This window comes from Pelophylax lessonae (assembly GCF_965119305.1).
Source record: "Pelophylax lessonae genome assembly, chromosome: 3".
In the NCBI taxonomy this organism is placed as follows: Eukaryota; Metazoa; Chordata; class Amphibia; order Anura; family Ranidae; genus Pelophylax; species Pelophylax lessonae.
In genome coordinates, this window is record NC_138770.1 from 180,952,081 (window position 1) to 180,971,583 (window position 19,503).

General features: G+C 42.8%; 1 protein-coding gene across 1 annotated transcript in view; it reads left to right on the forward strand.

Moving 5' to 3' along the window:
• Positions 1 to 19,503, forward strand: part of AQP12B (aquaporin 12B) — a gene marked incomplete at its 5' end in the record, with an annotated part of 63,603 nt that overhangs the window by 30,893 nt on the left and 13,207 nt on the right. The window contains one exon of the mRNA XM_082249341.1: positions 7,836 to 7,952. Within this exon, the coding sequence (XP_082105467.1) occupies positions 7,836 to 7,952 (117 nt within the window). The remainder of the gene's footprint in view (positions 1 to 7,835; positions 7,953 to 19,503) is intronic.

Here is a 19,503-nt window from a genome sequence, read left to right on the forward strand (position 1 = left end):
TTCAAGCTCTTTTGAATAAGCACAAATAAACGGGCAATGCTGAGGACCGTAGATGCAGTGCTCGGCCAAGGAAACTTAATGCAGCAGATGAAAGACACATTTGGGTTGATTTTTCTAAAACGGGAGAGTGCAACATCTGGTGCAGTTCTGCATAGGAACAAATCAGCTTCCAGCTTTTTTTTTTCGTCGAAGCTTCATCGAACAAGCTGAAAATAGAAGCTGACTGGCTAGCATGCACAGCTGCACCTGATATTGAATTCTCCAGTTGTAGTAAATCAATCCCTTATGCTTATTTCCCTTAACATCGGAAGATGTCCAGTAGTGCCATCAGCACAGAACTGGCAGAAACCAGTGACACCCAGGTACACCCATCTACTGTCCAAAGAAGTCTGGCCAGAAGTGGTCTTCATGAAAGAATTACCATACCTTCGACATGGAAACCAGGCTAAGCGACTCGAATATGAAAACATAGGAACTGGGGTGCAGCAGGTGTTCTGGACTGATGGGTCAACATTTTAAATATTTGGCTGTAGCGGGAGGCAGTTTGTCCACCAAAGGGCCAGAGATCAATACAATATTGAGAGTTTGCAGGCAACAGTACAGCATGGTGAGGGTCCTTGTAAGTTTGGGGCTGCATTTCTGCAAATGGCGTTAGAGATTTGGTCAGGACATCATTGATCTTACCTGGGATCAATGATGTCCTCAATGCCGATACTTATCCATCATGCCATACCATCAGGGAGGTGTGTGATTGGCCCAAATTTTTTCTGCAGCAGAACAATGACCCCAAAACATACAGTCATTAAGAACCATCTTTAACGTAAAGAAGAACAAGGAATCCTGAAGGTGATGGTCTGGCTCCCACGGAGCCTTGATCTCAACATCATCGAGTCTGTCTAGGATTATATGAAGAGACAAAAGGATTTGAGGCAGCCTACATCCACAGATCTGTGGTTAGCTCTCCAAGATGTTTGGGACAACCTACAGTACGTACCGAGGTCCTTCAAAAGCTGTGCACCTAAAAGATTTGAAGGCAAATGGAGGTCACATTAAATATTGACTTCTCTTCTGTTCATTTACTTTCCATTTTGGTAAATGATAAAAATAAACTATTAACATTTTTATTTCTGAAAGCATTCCTAATTTACAGCATTTTTCACACCTGCTTAAAACTATTGCACAGTACTGTATATTGCTATTGGGCTACTGAACTATCGTGTAGCACTGCAAAGCAGGAAGCAGAGCCTGTATATGAAATTAGTGAACATGGCTGCCCTCCATACATATAAAATTAAAAACTATATATACAAGTGCATCTCAAAAAATTTTAATATCATCAGAAAGTTATCGTAATTTATTTCAGTAAATCACTTCAAAAAGTGAAACTCCTATATAGATACGTTACACACAGAGTGATATATTACAAGCATTTCTTTCTTTTAATTTTGATGATGAAGGCTTACAGCTAGTGAAAACCCAAAATTCAGTATTTTAGAAAATCAGAATATTGTGAAAAAAAATCAATATTGTAGACTCATGGTGTCGTACTCTAATCAGCTTATTAACTCAAAACACCCGTAAGGCTCGGTTCACGTATATGCGAATCGGATGCGCTTTAACTTTATCCGATTCGCATAACATATGAATTGGACCGGATTTTAATGGAGCCAGTTCACACATGTCTGGGGTGGCCACAGTCCACTAAAAAGGGTCCTGTGCGATTTTGGGTCCGGTTTAGGTGTGAATTCAAGTAAAAGTTCGCACCTGAACGGGTGAACAAAACCGCACCGGCATCCGTACTGCAAATGACAGCCGGACATGTGTGAACCCAGCCTAAAGGTTTCCTGAGCCTTTAAACGATCTCTCAGCCTGGTTCAGTACGTTACACAATCATGGGGAAGACTGCTGATTTGACAGTTGTCCCAAAGACAGTCATTGACACCCTCCACAAGGAGGATAAGTCACAAAAGATCATTGCTAAAGAAGCTGGCTATTCACAGAGTGCTGTATCCAAGCATATTAATGGAAAGTTGAGTGGAAGGAAAAAGTGTGGAAGAAAAAGGTGCACAAGCAACGGGGATAACCATAGCCTTGAGAGGATTGTGAAGCAAAGGCCATTCAAGAATTTGGGGGAGATTCACAAGGAGCAGACTACGGCTGGTGTCAGTGCTTCAAGAGCCACCACACACACACAGACATATCCAGGACATGGGCTACAACTGCATTCCTTGTGTCAAGTCACTCTTGAACATTGTCAGAAGCGTCTTACCTGGGCTAAGGAGAAAAAGGACTGGACTGTTGCTCAGTGGTCTAAAGTCCTCTTTTCGGATGAAAGTAAATTTTGCATTTCATTTGTAAATCAAGGTCCCAGAGTCTGGAGGAAGAGTAGAGAGGCACAGAATCAGGCTGATCACCTCCATGCCACGCCACATTGATGCAGTAATTCATGCAAAAGGAGCCCTGATCAAGTATTGAGTACAAACTATACTGTACATGGACATACTTTTCAGTAAGCCAACTTTTCTGTATTAAAAATCCTTTTTTTATTAGTCTTACGTAATATTCTAATTTTCTCCTTACATCCTTCCAGGACGGCCTACATTTGAGAGATTGTGGCTCCGTCTCACAGGAAACACAACTAATTTTCAGCTGTTTAAAAGGGTCCCACCCATCCTTAGCTTCAGTTCAGTTGTGTTTCCAACCTCACATCGGAACGTTTGTTTTTTTACTAACCTGAGGCAAATAGCTGGCCAAAAAGGTACCCCTGGAAGGCAGCTTCGGTCGGCCTAATAGCTGGTTCCTCCCTAGCTGTGTCCTTGGAAAAGGAACTTTCAGGTTGCCAAACATACCAGGTAGTGCGGTTTGCCTTATGGTGAAGGTCCCTCATACCTGAAGTCCTGCTTGTCTCTGCAGGAAGTCTCCTCCATTCGCTACGTTGGGCGGTAAGGATTTTGAATTTCCCGCCAGCGGTGAGCCCCAAGCCTCGCTATGGAGACAGGAAGTTCCGGCGGAAGGGGCGGAGTGGCTGATTCCCGGAAGAGACCCAGCGTGGAGGAGACGCCGGGTCTGTGTGAGTTCAGTACAGCCATGGCTGACTCTCCGACTCCGAGAGGGCGGAAGCCCCAGAAAGAGACACGAGCTGCCGCAATCCCTACAGAGGAGAAAGCGGCAACGCAGGTGGCGACAGGAACGGGTAAGTGATACCGATGGCGGCCAACTGCTGTCTATTGAGTGACAGGTATGCCATGCCATTTCTTCCTGCATGTTAGCCGTAGTGGTGGACAAGAGGGCTATTATGTCGCTTCATGGTGTCCTTTTTTCTTGTCTTCATGTGTTTACACAGGTACGCCACCGGCACAGGAAGCCCCTGCCAGACCCCTATCCTCAGCTAAAAAATGTGGGGAATGCGGGGTTAGATTGTCTAAGTCTTACACAAAGCCCTTATGCACTACTTGTATTAATAAGTTAGCGGGGCAGGACCTAATGAAAGATTTCCTTAAATCTATGAAGGAGGAAATGGCAGCTACTATTCAGTCATTTAAGGCTACAGCAGCTACCCCTCAAATCCCAGCAGAGGAAGTATCGAAAGATAATGTTTCCTCCCAAGACTGTGGGTGGTCAAAGGGACCCCCATCCCTCTGGGCAGATTCTCTATCCATTCCCTCAACTCAAGTTAGGGAACAAGAGGATCCAGAAGAAGGTTCTAGTTATTTAAGAGATCCTTCCAGTTCAGATAAGGACTCAGAAAGTGACAGTGAAGGGGAAAAAGACAAAAATCTTTTTTCCTTGGAATATATGCAGGGTCTTCTTAAAGTGATACATGACACTGAAGGAATTCCTACCCCTACAAAGGAGTCTTCCTGCAAAGACAAGGTGTACAAAGGCTTGGGAAAAGCCCAGTACAGAACCATTCCCATTCACCAGTCCTTAAAAGACATAATACACCACAAATGGAAATTTCCTACTCATGCCTTATCCAGACCAAAAAACTGGAAAAGAAGGTTTCCCTTTGAGCCTCAAGAATTGTAAGTATTCACAAAAAATCCAAAACTTGATGCTCCCCTGGCACAATTATCAAAAGGAACAGATTTATCCTTTGAAAATGCCGGACATATTACAGATCCTATGGATCGCAGGATTGAATCCGTATTAAGTAAAGCCTGGGATTCTAATGCATATAATACAACTATAGCCTTAGCTGATACCTGTATGGCCAGGAATACAGACTTTTGGCTCAAGGAACTTTCAAAATGTGTCCGCAATATGGCAGGATCACAAGACCTGATAGATTCCCTGGCCATGATTAGTAAAGCAGCATCCTACCTAGCAGACGCAGATGTGGAGTCATTAGTTACATCTGCTAAAACAGCAGCATTAGTAAATTCTGCCAGAAGGGCGCTCTGGGTCAAAGCTTGGGAAGGTGATGTAAACTCCAAAGTAAGACTCTGTACCCTACCCTTTGAAGGTTCATTACTGTTCGGTTCAGGACTAGATGATACCTTGTCCAGATCGGCAGAAAAGGGGAAAAAGTTTCCCATTAAGAAAAAGGACAAATTAGGAAGATATTCCTTTCGAAACTTCCAAGGCAAGAATCAAAAAAGGCCTTTTAGGGCCAGGAAAGGTGGTTCTGAAAAAGGAAAACAGGGGGACAAATTGTTGTTCCTTAAACCTGGGCCTAAGTCCAAAGAATCTAACTGACGCCAGCGTCAGAGTAGGGGGCAGACTGACCCATTTTGCTTCCCAATGGGAAAACATCTTTGCCAGTCCCTACTTTCTTCATCGGGAAGGGTACCAATTGGAGTTTGTCTCACAACTGGTACCGAATATAATAATGACCTATCTCTCAAAAATATAACAAAAGTTCTCCAGGGAGAACATTTATACGGTCAGATAAAATCTGTACCAAAATGTCTTTATGACAATGTTGGATTTAAGAGATGCTTACCTACATGTTCCAATTTATTGAAAACATCAATCATTTCTCAGATTCGCCATAGTAACAGAAGAGGGTACTGCACGTTGGCAGTTCAGAGCTTCTCCTTTTTGCTTGGCAGCAAGTCCAGGGATCTTTACAAAAATCTTGGCCAAGGTAGTAGGCCTCCTGCACCTTCTAGGCCTAAAGTTGATCCCGTGTATGGACGATATGTTGATTTGTGTAAAATCAGCAGAACTACTGGGCCAAGGGTGTCTAGGGTACAAGATAGATACCAGACTCAAAAAACAGAAGGATATGCGGGGCTTGGAGGCCCTAGCACAACCTTGGCCTTTCAGGCTAAATGCCTTTCCCCCACAGAACCTAATATCAAGAGTTCTGCAGAAACGCAGCGAATGGCCGCAACTACGCCTCATCCTAGTCACACCTGGGTGGCCAAAAAGAACGTGATTTGCAACCCTGGTGTCTCTATCAGTGACTGTACCTTGGAAACTACCAGAAATTCCAGACCTGTCACTACAAGGACCTCTGATTCACCCCAGGCTGCAGTTTTTTCAATTAACAGCCTGGGTAGTGAACGCCAAATATTAAAAGAAAAAGGATGCTCAGACAAAGTCATTGAGACCCTCCTTTCAAGTAGAAAGCCAGTAACTAGAAAAATTTATTCCAAAATCTGGAAAACATTTTGTACTTGGCAGAGTCAGAAGAAGGATTCCTCTGCCTCAATCCCAAGGATCCTGGATTTTTTACAGGATGGGGTAGATAAGGGGGTTGCGGTGAACACCCTTAAAGTACAGATGGCGGGTAGTGAACGCCAAATATTAAAAGCCTGGGTAGTGAACGCCAAATATTAAAAGAAAAAGGATGCTCAGACAAAGTCATTGAGACCCTCCTTTCAAGTAGAAAGCCAGTAACTAGAAAAATTTATTCCAAAATCTGGAAAACATTTTGTACTTGGCAGAGTCAGAAGAAGGATTCCTCTGCCTCAATCCCAAGGATCCTGGATTTTTTACAGGATGGGGTAGATAAGGGGGTTGCGGTGAACACCCTTAAAGTACAGATGGCGGCACTTTCGTTTTTTTTAGACAAAAGGTTAGCCCAAGAGCCTTTAATTAAGAGATTTCTGTTGGCTCGGAGAAGGGTATCTCCAATTAACAGAACTATTGTTCCAGCCTGGAACTTAACGCTAGTACTAGAGACATTATCTAGTGAAGCATTTGAACCTTTAAACAAAATTAGTTTAAACATTTTGTCTATTAAGTTAACTTTTTTGTTAGCAATCACCACAGCCAGGAGAGTGGGAGATTTGCAAAGCTTATCCATAAAAGAACCCTTTATGAGAATTCTCCAAGACAGGGTGATTCTTAAACCAGATCCACTGTACCTGCCCAAGGTAGTGTCATCTTTTCATAGGAATCAAGAGATGGTTCTCCCGTCCTTCTGAGAGAAACCTAAGTGTGCAAAAGAACAAAAATTCCATTGCTTAGATGTAAGAAGATGTCTTCTAGCATATCTTGAAAGAACCAAGGGCTTTAGAAGATCTAGTCACGTGTTGGTTCTACATTCTGGACCAAGAAAGGGTTTACAAGCATCAAAACCCTCAATCTCTAGGTGGATTAAACAAGCCATTAGTTTGTCATATAAGGTGTCAGGTACCCCCACCCCAACAAGTCTAAAGGCACATTCCACAAGGGGCATGGCAACTTCCTGGGCCGAAAAAGCCGGAGCATCCTGGGAACAGATCCGCCATGCTGCCACCTGGTCCAGTCAAGATACCTTCCTAAAGCACTATTGTGTGGAAGTATTGTCGCAACAAGACCTTGCCTTTGGCAGAAAGGTTTTACAGGCAGTGGTCCCGCCCTAAGGTAGGCCAGTATGGATTCCTTTATCATCCTCTCAAATGTAGGCCGTCCTGGAAGGATGTAAGGAGAAAACTTACCGTTAGTGTACCGGTAACGGCCTTTCTCTTAATCCTTCCAGGACAGCCGGCCTACTTCCCGCCCAATGTTGTGGTGAGTTCTAAAAAATATGTATATATAAATGTATATGTATATATGTGTAGCTGTTTGAATAGCTATATTCCTTAAGGTTCGGTTGGAAACTACTTTTCTATTACTGAAGCTAAGGATGGGTGGGACCCTTTTAAACAGCTGCAAATTAGTTGTGTTTCCTGTGAGGCGGAGCCACAATCTCTCAAATGTAGGCCGTCCTGGAAGGATTAAGAGAAAGGCCGTTACCGGTACACTAACGGTAAGTTTTCTGTGATACTGCATTTTGGGTTTTTATTAGCTGTAAGCCATCATCATCAAAATTCAAAGGAAAAAAATGCTTAAAGTATATCACTCTGTGAGTGATAAATCTACATAATATATGAATTTACCTTTGTGAATTAAATTACTGAAATAAAGAACTTTTTTGATGATTTTCTAAGTGTTTGAGATGTACCTGTAGAATCAAAGGCTTTTCAAAACACTAACATTTGCAGGATTTACATCAAGTTGATGATTTGTATATGTATATCTAAAAAAAAAAAAAAAAAAAAGAAGCATTGAAGTCTATACATCATGCTCAAACAGGGTCAAGGTTGTCTCTTTGGCTGCCTTTTTGGCTCCTACTCATAAAATGTCCAGTAATGTTGGTCCCACACAGTTCCCTTTACAAACATCATTTTTTTTCTCTGATTTCCTCATGAACATTTAGATGGACTTCTAACTTCTATGTTACGCATAAATCACAATAGTAAACACCATTTTACATGGCACCAGAACCAAGGTTGTTGCTTATTTATGTGTATAATTGAGCCAACAATGTAGTTAATTGCACCTTTGGCTCACTGCATCTTCTCTAATCCAGTGTTAGTTCTTCTATTTAGCAATGTTCACCTAGTTGTTCTTGTCCTCAGGTTCCTCATACACAGCGGCATACTTCAACCCAGTATTGGCTTATGCCTTGACGTTTCACTGCACTGGGAAGAGCCTTCAGGAGAACTCTGTCGTCTATATTGGTGGTTCATTCATTGGTGAGTAATGATAAAATAAACTATTATCATAGAATTCATTTGATCAGAATTTTATAAAATGGTCATTGATAAATGGCTGTAATGCAAACTAAGATATAATTAATTTGGTTAAAGAAACCCTGTCACCAATCTAGTATTTAAATGCTTAATTGCAATGAATTTCCCCTTTTATAAATTAATGTTATTTACTTGCAATGTGAAGTTACTAGTCAGTTTCCTTGCCCAGTTGTGGGGCTTTTGGATTTCAACAATAAAGGCTTTTACAGGTAATTCATGTGGATAATATACATAAAATGTACATACTGTATAAACCTATGGAAAGGTTTTTGATTAAATTAATGGTTTGGTTGATAGTGTTCTAACATGTTTTTGTTTGCATTAAAGCCAACAAATATAAATGAAGGTTTCAGGTAAGTGAATGCCAGGCACATACTAGATGGTGCCATTGAAAACCTAATTAATTGCCTTTATCTGCTATTTTTCAGCTTTAGCAAGCCCATAAATGTTATTATAAAACTGGCATAGGTATGTGACAGAATATTTCTTACAAGATTGATGTACTCCTTCAGTAAAGCCAACTTCAATGCCCCTTCCCTTTATCCTCAGCTGTATCCAATTTGCAGTCCAGTGCATGTGCCAGGAAATCTGACTCAAAATGTGTATTTTAGCCTCATCTAATGTACACTATTATATTAGACTTTTTTCCAGGATTGCAGAGAGACAACAGCTGTAAATGTACACTTACCCACTTACCCTTAAAGGTTTGCCCTAACTGCAAGGGTAAACTGCTTGTTTATGTCTAGATGACCAGGTAAATCAGTTTTATTCAATTAATGCTCCACTTTGCAGATTCCTCAGCAGTCCTAGAATGGTCCCTGGAGCCTCTTCTCTACCATTTTGTTGCAGGCCCCATAGCCCTGCCTTGTCAGGGGAGCCAGATGATCAGTTAAAATCAGATAAGTAAATGTACAACCTCAATTCCAAAAAAAAGTTGTGATACTGTATGAAATCTACATAAAAACAGAATGCAATGATGTGCAAATCTCATCCACCTATATTTTGTTCACAATAGGAAAAAAAAGCACATATCAATTGTTTAAACTGAGAAAATGTGCCATTTTAATAGAAAAAAATAAGGTAATTTTGAAATTGAAGGCAGGAACATATCTCAGAAAAGTTATGGCAGGGCAACAAAATGCTGGCAAAGTATGTGGTACTAACAAGGAAGAGCTGGAAGAACATTTTGCAACTAATTAGGTTAATGGACAACAGGTCAGTAACTTCTTTGGGTATAAAAAGTGCATCTTAAGTGGGGTACACACTAGTAGAAAATCTGCTGAAAATTCCCGCCTGATGTGAAATCGTCCGATTTTCGCCTAGTGTGTACACAACTTTCAGCAGCCGATGCCAACATTTTCAACGAAAAAAAAAAACGGAGGGACAAACAACAAAATTTTTTTCGTCCCTCCCCAGATGACCGATTTTCCTTTAATGTGTACTCAGTACGTCCATGAAAAATCGGATACGAAAGACCGCGCATGATCTGAAATTGCTGACAACCCGGAAGTCTAGGAACAAATGTGCCAAAAAAAAAGAAAAATCGGACGAGAAATTTCGTGAACATTTATGCACTGTAGACTAAAAAATGGTAATGAACGCTGAGAAGACAGAGAAAAATCGGAGGATATTTCGTCCGATTTTCGTCAAGTGTGTAGGGCCCTTTAGAGAGTCAGAAAGTCTCAGAAGTAAAGATGGGCAGAGGTTTGACAAACTATGAAAAGCTGTGTCTAAAAATTGTTCAACAATTTCAGAATAATGTGCTTTAACGTAAAATTGCAAAGACTTTAAATATATCATTATTTACAGTATATAATATCAATTAAAAGATTCAGAGAATCTGGAGAAATGTCTGTGAGCAGGGCCAGATTAACGTAGGGGCTATTGGAGCTGCAGCTCCAGGCCCCTACCTTTATATAGGCCCCGGGTTGGCCATATTCACTGTTACCGCTCTTCTGTCACTTGTAAACACAGAAGTCTGGCTTCTATGCTCGCTTCCCCAGGCAGCACCCTCAGAACCTCCCCACACAGCACGAAGGCCGGACAAGGAGGGACAGTTGCCGATGCATGGATGTGTTTATGGGCTTCAGAGACAGCATCCCATGTTGAATTAGGCATGCATGGCTGCACCCTTCCTCCTCTGGGTGCATGCCAAGGCACGGCCCTTAAGGCCCTTCAAAATCCTCAGCACCAAGCCCATGATGCTCTTAATCCGGCCCTGTCTGTGAGCAAGGAACAGGGCCGAAACACAATATTGGATGCCTGTGATATTCAGGCCCTCAAATGGTACTGCATTAAAAACAGTCATGATTCTGTGATGGACATCACTGCATGGGCTCAGGAGTAATTTCGTGTGTGGACACCATTCACTGTGCCATACAAAAATTACAAAGTTAAAGCTCTATCATGCAAAGAAGAAGTCATATATGAACATGATCCAGAAGCTCATTAAAAATGGTTTGCTGAAAAGAGGAAAATTGTTTTATGGTTGGAAAAAAATTTAATTTAACATTCTTTTGGCAACAGTGGGCACCGCTTCCTCCAGGCTAAGAAGGAGAGGAAGCTTCTGGCTTGTTTTCAATGCTCAGTTAAAAAACCTGCATCTCTGATGTTATGGGGTTAGGTGGGGCTTAGGTGCCCTAGTGGGGGAATCAACATTAAACTGCAATCCAATAAACACAGTTAACCCTCTAGCAACCTGAGGCTACCTTGCTGCACTGGTAACACTAAGCACTGCAGACACTACTGCAGTCAGAAAACACCAACCCCTAAGTACACAGCATTTAGGAACTCGTGCCGCAAAGCCTGCAACAGCATCCACCAACCCAGCAATATCTGTCACCTTATACCCAGTGACATGTCCACAGTTAGTTACCAATGTATATAGGAAATTAACCTCACTCTGTAACTATTTGCTTGCTCTCTCTCAGGGCCCCTCTCTCTACCTAACATTCACTTGACTCCTGGGCTAGATCCCTAGGTACGCTGTGCCACGGGTCTGGTCCCTGTATGTGGGGAGCTTGCCACAAGTGAGGGTGCAAAGCACTTAACCCCCTTCACTACCAAAGTAGCCATCACCCTACGCCAAGCCACCCATTCCCTGGCTGTGCAGGTGCATTAAGCAATGACACATGAATGGTTGTCCCTAGCGACGACACTATAGCCTACAATAGATAGCAAACTACATGCTGGACTAAAATGTACTGTATCTACTCTAACCTACAGTCCCCTTGTTACAAGCCCTGTTCTTTAGATATGACATGCAATGTACTGCTTAGAGAGACTTCAGCCCAGGCATTTAAAGGAACCCAAACAGTCTTTACTGAAGAAATGCAGACATAGAAGAACAGTCTTGCATGGTAATGTCTTGAAATCCTGCACAGAGGTGTTCTAGTGCTGTTAGGGTAATTATACCTGAGTTAGCAGCAAGTTCATAAGCAGTCCATTAGGGCAAGAGTCTGTAGTGATGTGATAATTTCTTTGCCCATCTTTCAATTGTGTATTCCTGTTATGCAGTGTTTGTTTTTGCCCTTTTTCAATATGGCTGCTGGCTATCTTTCTCTCTTTGCAAGAAGGATGAGGTCATCAAAAAGGGCAGAGCGGGGTTTGCTGGGTAAGACTGGGGAAAAGAGAGACATGAGGAGACACAGACATTTTCTTGCTAGAGAACAGAGACTGTAAGTGCTGTCACATCCTCTCACTGAGACACACAGAGACACTGCTAATGAATTCATGTTCCTGAGGAAAATATCTTATGTTGTATGGTTCACAGAATGTTATTTCTTCAATACATGGACATTTAAACACTCTTCTGTGTGGATTACTGTCTATATGGAAATGTTTTCTCAATTGGGATTTCACTTGCTAATCACAAGCCCTGATTGAGTGGAGGCACTGGCGCTTACTATAAATCCTGTCCTGATCACACAGATTATATAGACTCTGCTCCTAGATACTACACAGGTGGCGTCATCATACCCCAGTAGCCACCAAGAGTGATCAGAATAGCGCTACATTTGGAGGCACTGCTGAGATACAAATCTTGGATCAGGACATTAAGGAACGAACATGTCATTGTTATCTACAGAAGCTGTGAGGCAGTGGGCCCTGAAAGAGGGACTGCCACCTAAAAGGACATATGCTATTTCATATGTACCTATCCGTGTGAGCGTCCACAAACTGCAGGAGGCGCTAAAAGCAAATGAAACCTTGCGGTATGCCGCTCCTGTGGATAAAAGAGAGGAAGATGAGAGTTATGAACTGTATACCCATTATCTCTGTCTCAGTGAGGTGGATTTAAATCCAGTTAAAGGGCCCTTTTGTATATATCCGAAAGGGGCTGAAGAAATTGCTTGTGCTGTAGTATTTCCAGTAAGTTCACCTCCAGTAAGGCGGAAGTTACCAGCCCTGCCTGATAAGTGTGAACCATTGAATACAACTGCTTCATCAGGATAAACTGTAATGTCGACTGCTGCGGCTGTTAAGCAGGAAACAGATATTGAGCATCTGCTGCTAAAATTCACTGAAGTCATTGCCCAGAATTTACATGCGGATTCTTATCGCAAATTAAAGGCTTTTTCAGGAGTGCTACCTGTCCCCACTGGTGAAGAAAGCTTTGAGGTGTGGAGAGATTTTGCACAACAAGTGATAGAGGAATGGACCCTGTTTCAGAAAAAACAGCGCATCATGGAAAGTTTAAGACCACCAGCATCCATTATCATCAGAGCTTACAAGGAGACTCATGTGAGTACCAGTGCTCAAGAATATATTGATATTTTGACAGATGCTTATGGACTGCACCGTGACCCTGATCAGATGCTTTCTGATTTTAAACAGACAAAGCATAAAGAGGGAGAGGATGTTTCTGTGTTTGTGAGGAGGCTAGAAGTACTACTGGGGAGATTGCTCACTGACAAAGTCATCTCTCCTACAGATGTTGACAGATTAAGGACTGCTCAAATAATAAAGGGGCTACTGCCACATCACCCAATATCACCAGTTCTAAGAGTTGTTTTGAGAGAGAGGAACTTTACTTTCACTGAAATTATGACTGAAGTAAAGAGACAGGAGTCTGATATTCTTTTTAGTACCCCTTCCAAGAGCAAAGTTAAACAGAATGCTGGGGTGGAGCCCACAAATGAGACTGTTGCTAAGAACAAAGAAGTGGGTAGACTCCCACAGCCTAGAGCTCTATCTGCTAATAAACCCTCCAGTGATAAGCCTCTCTTCCACATTAAATGTTTCTGCTGTGGACAAGCAGGCCACACAGTTCGTCAGTGTCCACTGCTTGCTGACAGTTCTGAAATTTACAGTAAAGCTGGACATATGTACCAAAGAAAACATGGAAGATCAAGAAAACAAACGTTTACCAAGCTACCTGGGGTAGGCCGCAGATGTACTTTCAATTTGTTTGTTAATGATATACCCACTACTGCTCTGTTTGATACTGGTTCTCAGCTGACGATCATATACAGGCCCTTTTATCAACAACATTTAAACCACCTCCCTTTGCAACCTGTGGACACTTTGCCTGTTTATGGTGTGGGAGAAAATCCTGTTTTTATGGATGGTTGCCTAGAAGTTGAGCTTCGCATTCCTGGCGTGATAGCTGAGGAGGATCCCCCACTTAAAGTTATTGCTTATGTGAGCCCTCCACCTGGGGGTAATGAGTATGCTCCTTTGATTGTGGGTTCTAATGTTGAAGCTGTTGAGGCTGCTTTCATACAGTTTCTTCAGCCCCAACGGGGAACTCCCCTACCTTCACTGCTTGTTGCTCCAGAACTTCAAAATATCTGCCAAACTTTTGCTCCTGATCTTCCTGGAGGGTGTGTGGGAAATCCATGGCATCCCATAGAGCTTCCAGCAGGGGGAGTGAGAGTGTTGCGGGTTTATGTGGAAATTTCACCAAGTGCAAATGGTAGTTTCTTTTTGCTAGAGACTGATACAAAAGAGGCTGCAAAGAATGGCTGGGAGATAGTACCAGAAAGGAAAGACTATCGTGTAAAATGTCCAAGAATGGATGTTGTTACTGTCCGGAACATTACCACACACCCAGTTATAATACCAGCCTGGAAAGAGGTAGCCTATTGTTACGCAGTGGAAACCATTAGCTCCTACACTGCTAAAGTCAAGGAGAAAGAAACCAAATTAGACTTTCACTTGAATGATGCTGATAGTCCTGCAGAGCACCAACAAGCACTAGGAGAGCAGCTAATGGAATACAATGATGTTTTCTCTACTGATGACATGGATGTTGGGTGTGCAAAAAGTATTCAGCACAGTATTCGCCTAACAGATAGCACCCCATTTAGAGAAAGATCCAGGCGCATACCTCTTAAAGATCTGGATGATGTTCGAGAGTGCTTGCACAAAATGAAAGATGAAAACATCATTGCTGAGTCTAAAAGCCCGTATGCATCCCCAATAGTGGTAGTCAGAAAGAAAAATGGTGGAGTGCGAATATGTATTGACTACAGGACTCTAAATTGGCGAACAGTCCCAGATCAATACACGCTACCTTGCATTGAGTATGCTCTTGATGCCCTGCAAGGCAGTAAATGGTTCACAGTAATGAACTTAAGATCTGGTTATTACCAGGTCCCAATGAGTGAGGAATATCAAGAAAAGACGGCTTTTATTTGCCCCCTATGGTTTTTCCAGTTTGTTTGCATGCCTCAGGGCATTAGTGGTGCACCTGCAACCTATCAACGTCTAATGGATCGGACCCTGGGAGACCTTTGTCCCACTCAATGTATCGTCTACCTTGATGACATAATTGTCTTTGGCTCCACTCTAGAGGAGCATGACCAGAGACTATTTAAAGTCCTAGATCGTTTGAGGAAGGAAGGTCTGAAACTTTCACTGGACAAATGTAAGTTTGCTCGTTCTTCAGTAAACTTTGTGGGTCACATCGTATCTGCAGAAGGGGTAGCAACTGATCCTCCTAAGGTGGAGGCTGTGGTAACCTGGCCCCGTCCCACAAATCTGACAGAACTGAGGTCCTTCTTGGGATTTTGTGGCTATTCTCGTCGATTCATTAGAGGCTATTCCAAGACTGCTCGGCCCCTTAATGACTTGGACACAAACCGCAAAACTCCTTTCAGTGAGAGATGGACTTCTGCTTGTGAGGAAGCTTTTCTACAGCTTAAAAAAAGTCTTACAGAAGCACCAGTGTTGGCTTATGCAGACCCACAAAAGCCATACATTCTGCATGTGGATGCCAGCTATGATGGATTGGGAGGAGTCTTACATCAAGAGTACCCAGGAGGACTAAGGCCTGTTGCTTATATAAGCAGCAGTCTAAGCCCAGCAGAAAAGAATTATCCTGTTCATAAACTGGAATTTCTTGCCCTGAAGTGGGCTATTGTTGAAAAACTGCATGACTACTTGTATGGAACTCAGTTTGAGGTGAGAACCGAAAACAACCCCCTCACTTATGTTTTGACTACAGCTAAGCTAGATGCCACTGGTCATAGGTTGCTTGCTGCCTTGTCTAATTATCAATTCACTCTCAAGTACAAGCCAGGTCCCAAGAATATTGGGGCTGATGCTCTTTCTAGGCGCCCTGGATTACCCATGAACTTGGAAGAAAGTGACTGGGAGGAAGTACCTAGGCCTATTGTGGCTGCCTATTGTGCTACAGCTGCTGTACAAGGAGACAATATTGTTTTCTCTGACCTACGAGCTATTGATTCCCTGGGAGCTGGTGAAGAGTGTATTCCAAACATGTATTGCTGCCGAACTGCTTTAGGGGTGCCAGGAAACATCCAGCTGCAAAAGAAAGATATGATCCTTCTACAAAAAAGAGATCCAATAATCAGACATGTTAGAGAGTCTGTTTTCCGCAAAGATCCTAACTACATGAGAAAATACCTACCTGAGCAGAGTACCTACTATCTTAAGGAATGGGATAAGCTCAAAATAATTGATGGACTTTTATACAGGGTACATTTGTTTCATGATCATCCTGGAAGGAGACAGCTAGTGCTCCCTCAAGTCTATAGAAACTCTGTTTTGAGAAGTTTGCATGATCAACATGGGCATCTAGGAGTTGAAAAAACCTATGGATTAATCCAAGACCGATTCTTTTGGCCACGAATGAGGGAAGCTGTTGTGGACTATTGCCGCCGTTGTGTGAGATGTCTGCAACAGAAAACTCTGCCTACTCGAGCTGCTCCTATGGAACACTTGAAAAGTTCTGGTCCCATGGATTTAGTGTGCATGGACTTTTTGTCTATTGACAATGACAGCAGTGGTGTGGAAAATATTTTGATTGTGACTGATCACTATACTCGCTATGCTCAAGCCTATCCCACCAAAGATCAGAAAGCAGTAACTGTAGCCAAAGTGATGTGGGAGAAGTTTTTTGTTCACTATGGATTGCCAAATCGACTTCACTCTGACCAGGGGCGGGACTTTGAAAGTCGCCTAATTAAAGAGCTGTTAACAATGCTTAACATCAACAAGAGCCGCACCACCCCTTATCATCCAGAGGGTGATGCTCTCCCTGAACGTTTCAATCGTACCTTGTTGAACATGTTGGGTACCCTCAATGGTGCTAAGCAGACCTGGAGCCGACATGTTGGAGCTATGGTACATGCCTACAATTGCACCAGACATGAATCCACCTATTGACATTCAGTTGGGCGTGTCTACTGATGGAGTGGAACAGAGGAATCACTATCAGTATGTGGCACGACTTAAACAGAGTTTGAAAGAGGCCTATCAGATGGCTGAGGAAAATGCTGCAAAATTAAATGCTGCCAATAAAAGGCGTTTTCATTCCAAAGTTCGTTACAAAGACTTACAACCTGGTGATAAAGTGTTTCTCCGCAATTTGGGACCCTCAGCCAAACATAAGTTAGCTGATCGCTGGAGAAATGAGTTGTTTGAAGTTGTAGAAAAACTGCCTAAGATTCCAGTATACAGGATTCGAGGACCTGAGGATCAAAGCCTGGCATAGGAATCATTTGCTTCCGGTACCACAAGTTGCTACTGTTGATGAGGAGCCACAATCTGACATTGCTACAGATTCTAATGATGTGCCTTGTGCCAACAGTGGAGACCAGAGTGATGACAGTGACTGGTTTACACCTCCACCAGAGTCTCCTGTACAGGTTCCTTCACCTAGTATTGATGGGGGCCTCCCTCAGAGGGGAGGTTTGAACCCAGCTACTCCGGCTTTTGAACCAACAGCCCAAAATGTTCCAGGCATGGTTGGAGCACCAAGTTTCCCCACTAATGCTGTCCCAGAGTTCTCTGGATTTATGCCTGAGGGGTTGAGGAGAGGAGATCGTGTTCGACGTCCTCCACCGGTGTTTACTTATGACACTTTGGGAAGACCCTGCTATGCTGTACAGAACTATGTACAACCTCATGTTCTGACGGACATGATTGCAGCTCATTCTAGACTAGTTAGCATGATATTACTAACCATGCTTTCTTTGCAGCTAAGCTCTGTAACAGATTGCTTCTGGAGAAGTGGTCTGCAGAAGGCGACAACGATGTTAATTTTTGTTGTTCTTTTATGTGTATATCCTTGCCGGGCCGGAAGGATTTTCAGCAGGGGGAGAATGTAGTGATGTAATAATTTCTTTGCCCATCTTTCAATTGTGTATTCCTGTTATGCAGTGTTTGTTTTTGCCCTTTTTCAACATGGCTGCTGGCTATCTTTCTCTCTTTGCAAGAAGGATGAGGTCATCAAAAAGGGCAGAGCGGGGTTTGCTGGGTAAGACTGGGGAAAAGAGAGACATGAGGAGACACAGACATTTCTTGCTGGAGAACAGAGACTGTAAGTGCTGTAACATCCCCTCACTGAGACACACAGAGACACTGCTAATGAATTCATGTTCCTGAGGAAAATATCTTATGTTGTATGGTTCACTGATAGTTATTTCTTCAATACATGGACATTTAAACACTCTGCTGTGTGGATTACTGTCTATATGGAAATGTTTTCTCAATTGGGATTTCACTTGCTAATCACAAGCCCTGATTGAGTGGAGGCACTGGCGCTTACTATAAATCCTGTCCTGATCACACAGATTATATAGACTCTACTCCTAGATACTACACAGGTGGCGTCATCATACCCCAGTAGCCGCCAAGATTGATCAGAATAGCGCTATACTGCACAAAGGTAGTCAGTGTCCATAGAGGCCATGATTGGCAATGATCCTTAAAGGCAGTAAGTTCATAGCTGGTAAGTGAAAGTCCATTAGAGTATTTAGGTTCCCAGCCCATCAGGTAACCCCAACTGCACCCCCAACTGGTCCACAGTCCAGCAGCATTACAGCCTACATTTTGGCACTATTTCCTAGACAGAGCTCCTAGGACATTTCAGTGGGCCTTGGTTATTTGAATCTCTTGAAAATTGATGGGGAAATCTAGCTAATCAATTCCTAAGACCCACCACACATCTACATTAGAACAATTTGTACCCGGCTCGTTCAGTTAACTTGAGGACATGAGCACAGACAGGAAAAACAGGCACACAGAAAGAAAAACACATTAACCCCTTTGTAGGCACTTGCCTACATGGGGATGTATTGGTGCATATGGAGTGGGCAGCTTGCATGTCTGAAAAGGCACCATCAATGCTGAAAGATATATCCAGGTTTTAGAGCAGCATATGCTCAGGCAAGAATGGGGCAACATTCCTCTCCCAAAACTCCAGCAACTGGTCTACTAAGTTCCCAGACATTTACAGAGTGTTGTTAACCACTTGCCGACCGCCGCAGTACATAGTACTACGACTATGTACTGCGACGGTCAGCCCCTCCTGGGCAAAGCGACGTATCGGTATGTCGCTCGCCCACGAGCATCTAAGGGGTGTGCACGCGCTGCCGGAGGCGCGCTCCCGCCCCCACTCGTTCCCTGCGCGAGTGACCGGCGGCTCTGATGTCCACCGGCCACTCACGATCTCCCGCTGGAGAGGGAGAAAGGCAGGCGGCTAATGTAAACAAAGCCGCCTGTCATTCTCCCTGGTGTAACTGCAGAGACTATACAATCCTACTATGTAGGATCGTATGTTTCTGTGGTTACATCACAAGCCACCCCTTGACAGTTAAATCACGCCCCTAGGGACACACTTAACCCCTTGATCACTAATAAAGTTAACCCCTTCCCTGCCAGTGTCATTTTTAAAGTAACAGTGCATATTTATAGCACTGATTACTGTAGTAATGTCACTGGTACCCCCAAAAGTGTCAAAAATGTCAGTTAGGGGTCCGATCTGTCCGCCGCAATGTCGAAGTCCCGCAAAAAAAATTGCAGATCGCCGCCATTACTAGTTAAAAAAAAAAAACAATAAAAATGACATAAATCTTTCCCGTAGTTAGTAAATGCAATAACTTTTGTTATTAACCAATCCAAAAATGCTTATTGTGATTTTTTTTTACCAAAAATATGTAGCAGAAAACAAATTGGCCAAAAATGTTAAAAAATTTGGATTTTTACTTTTTTTTTTGGAGAATTTCTTATAAAAAAATGTGAA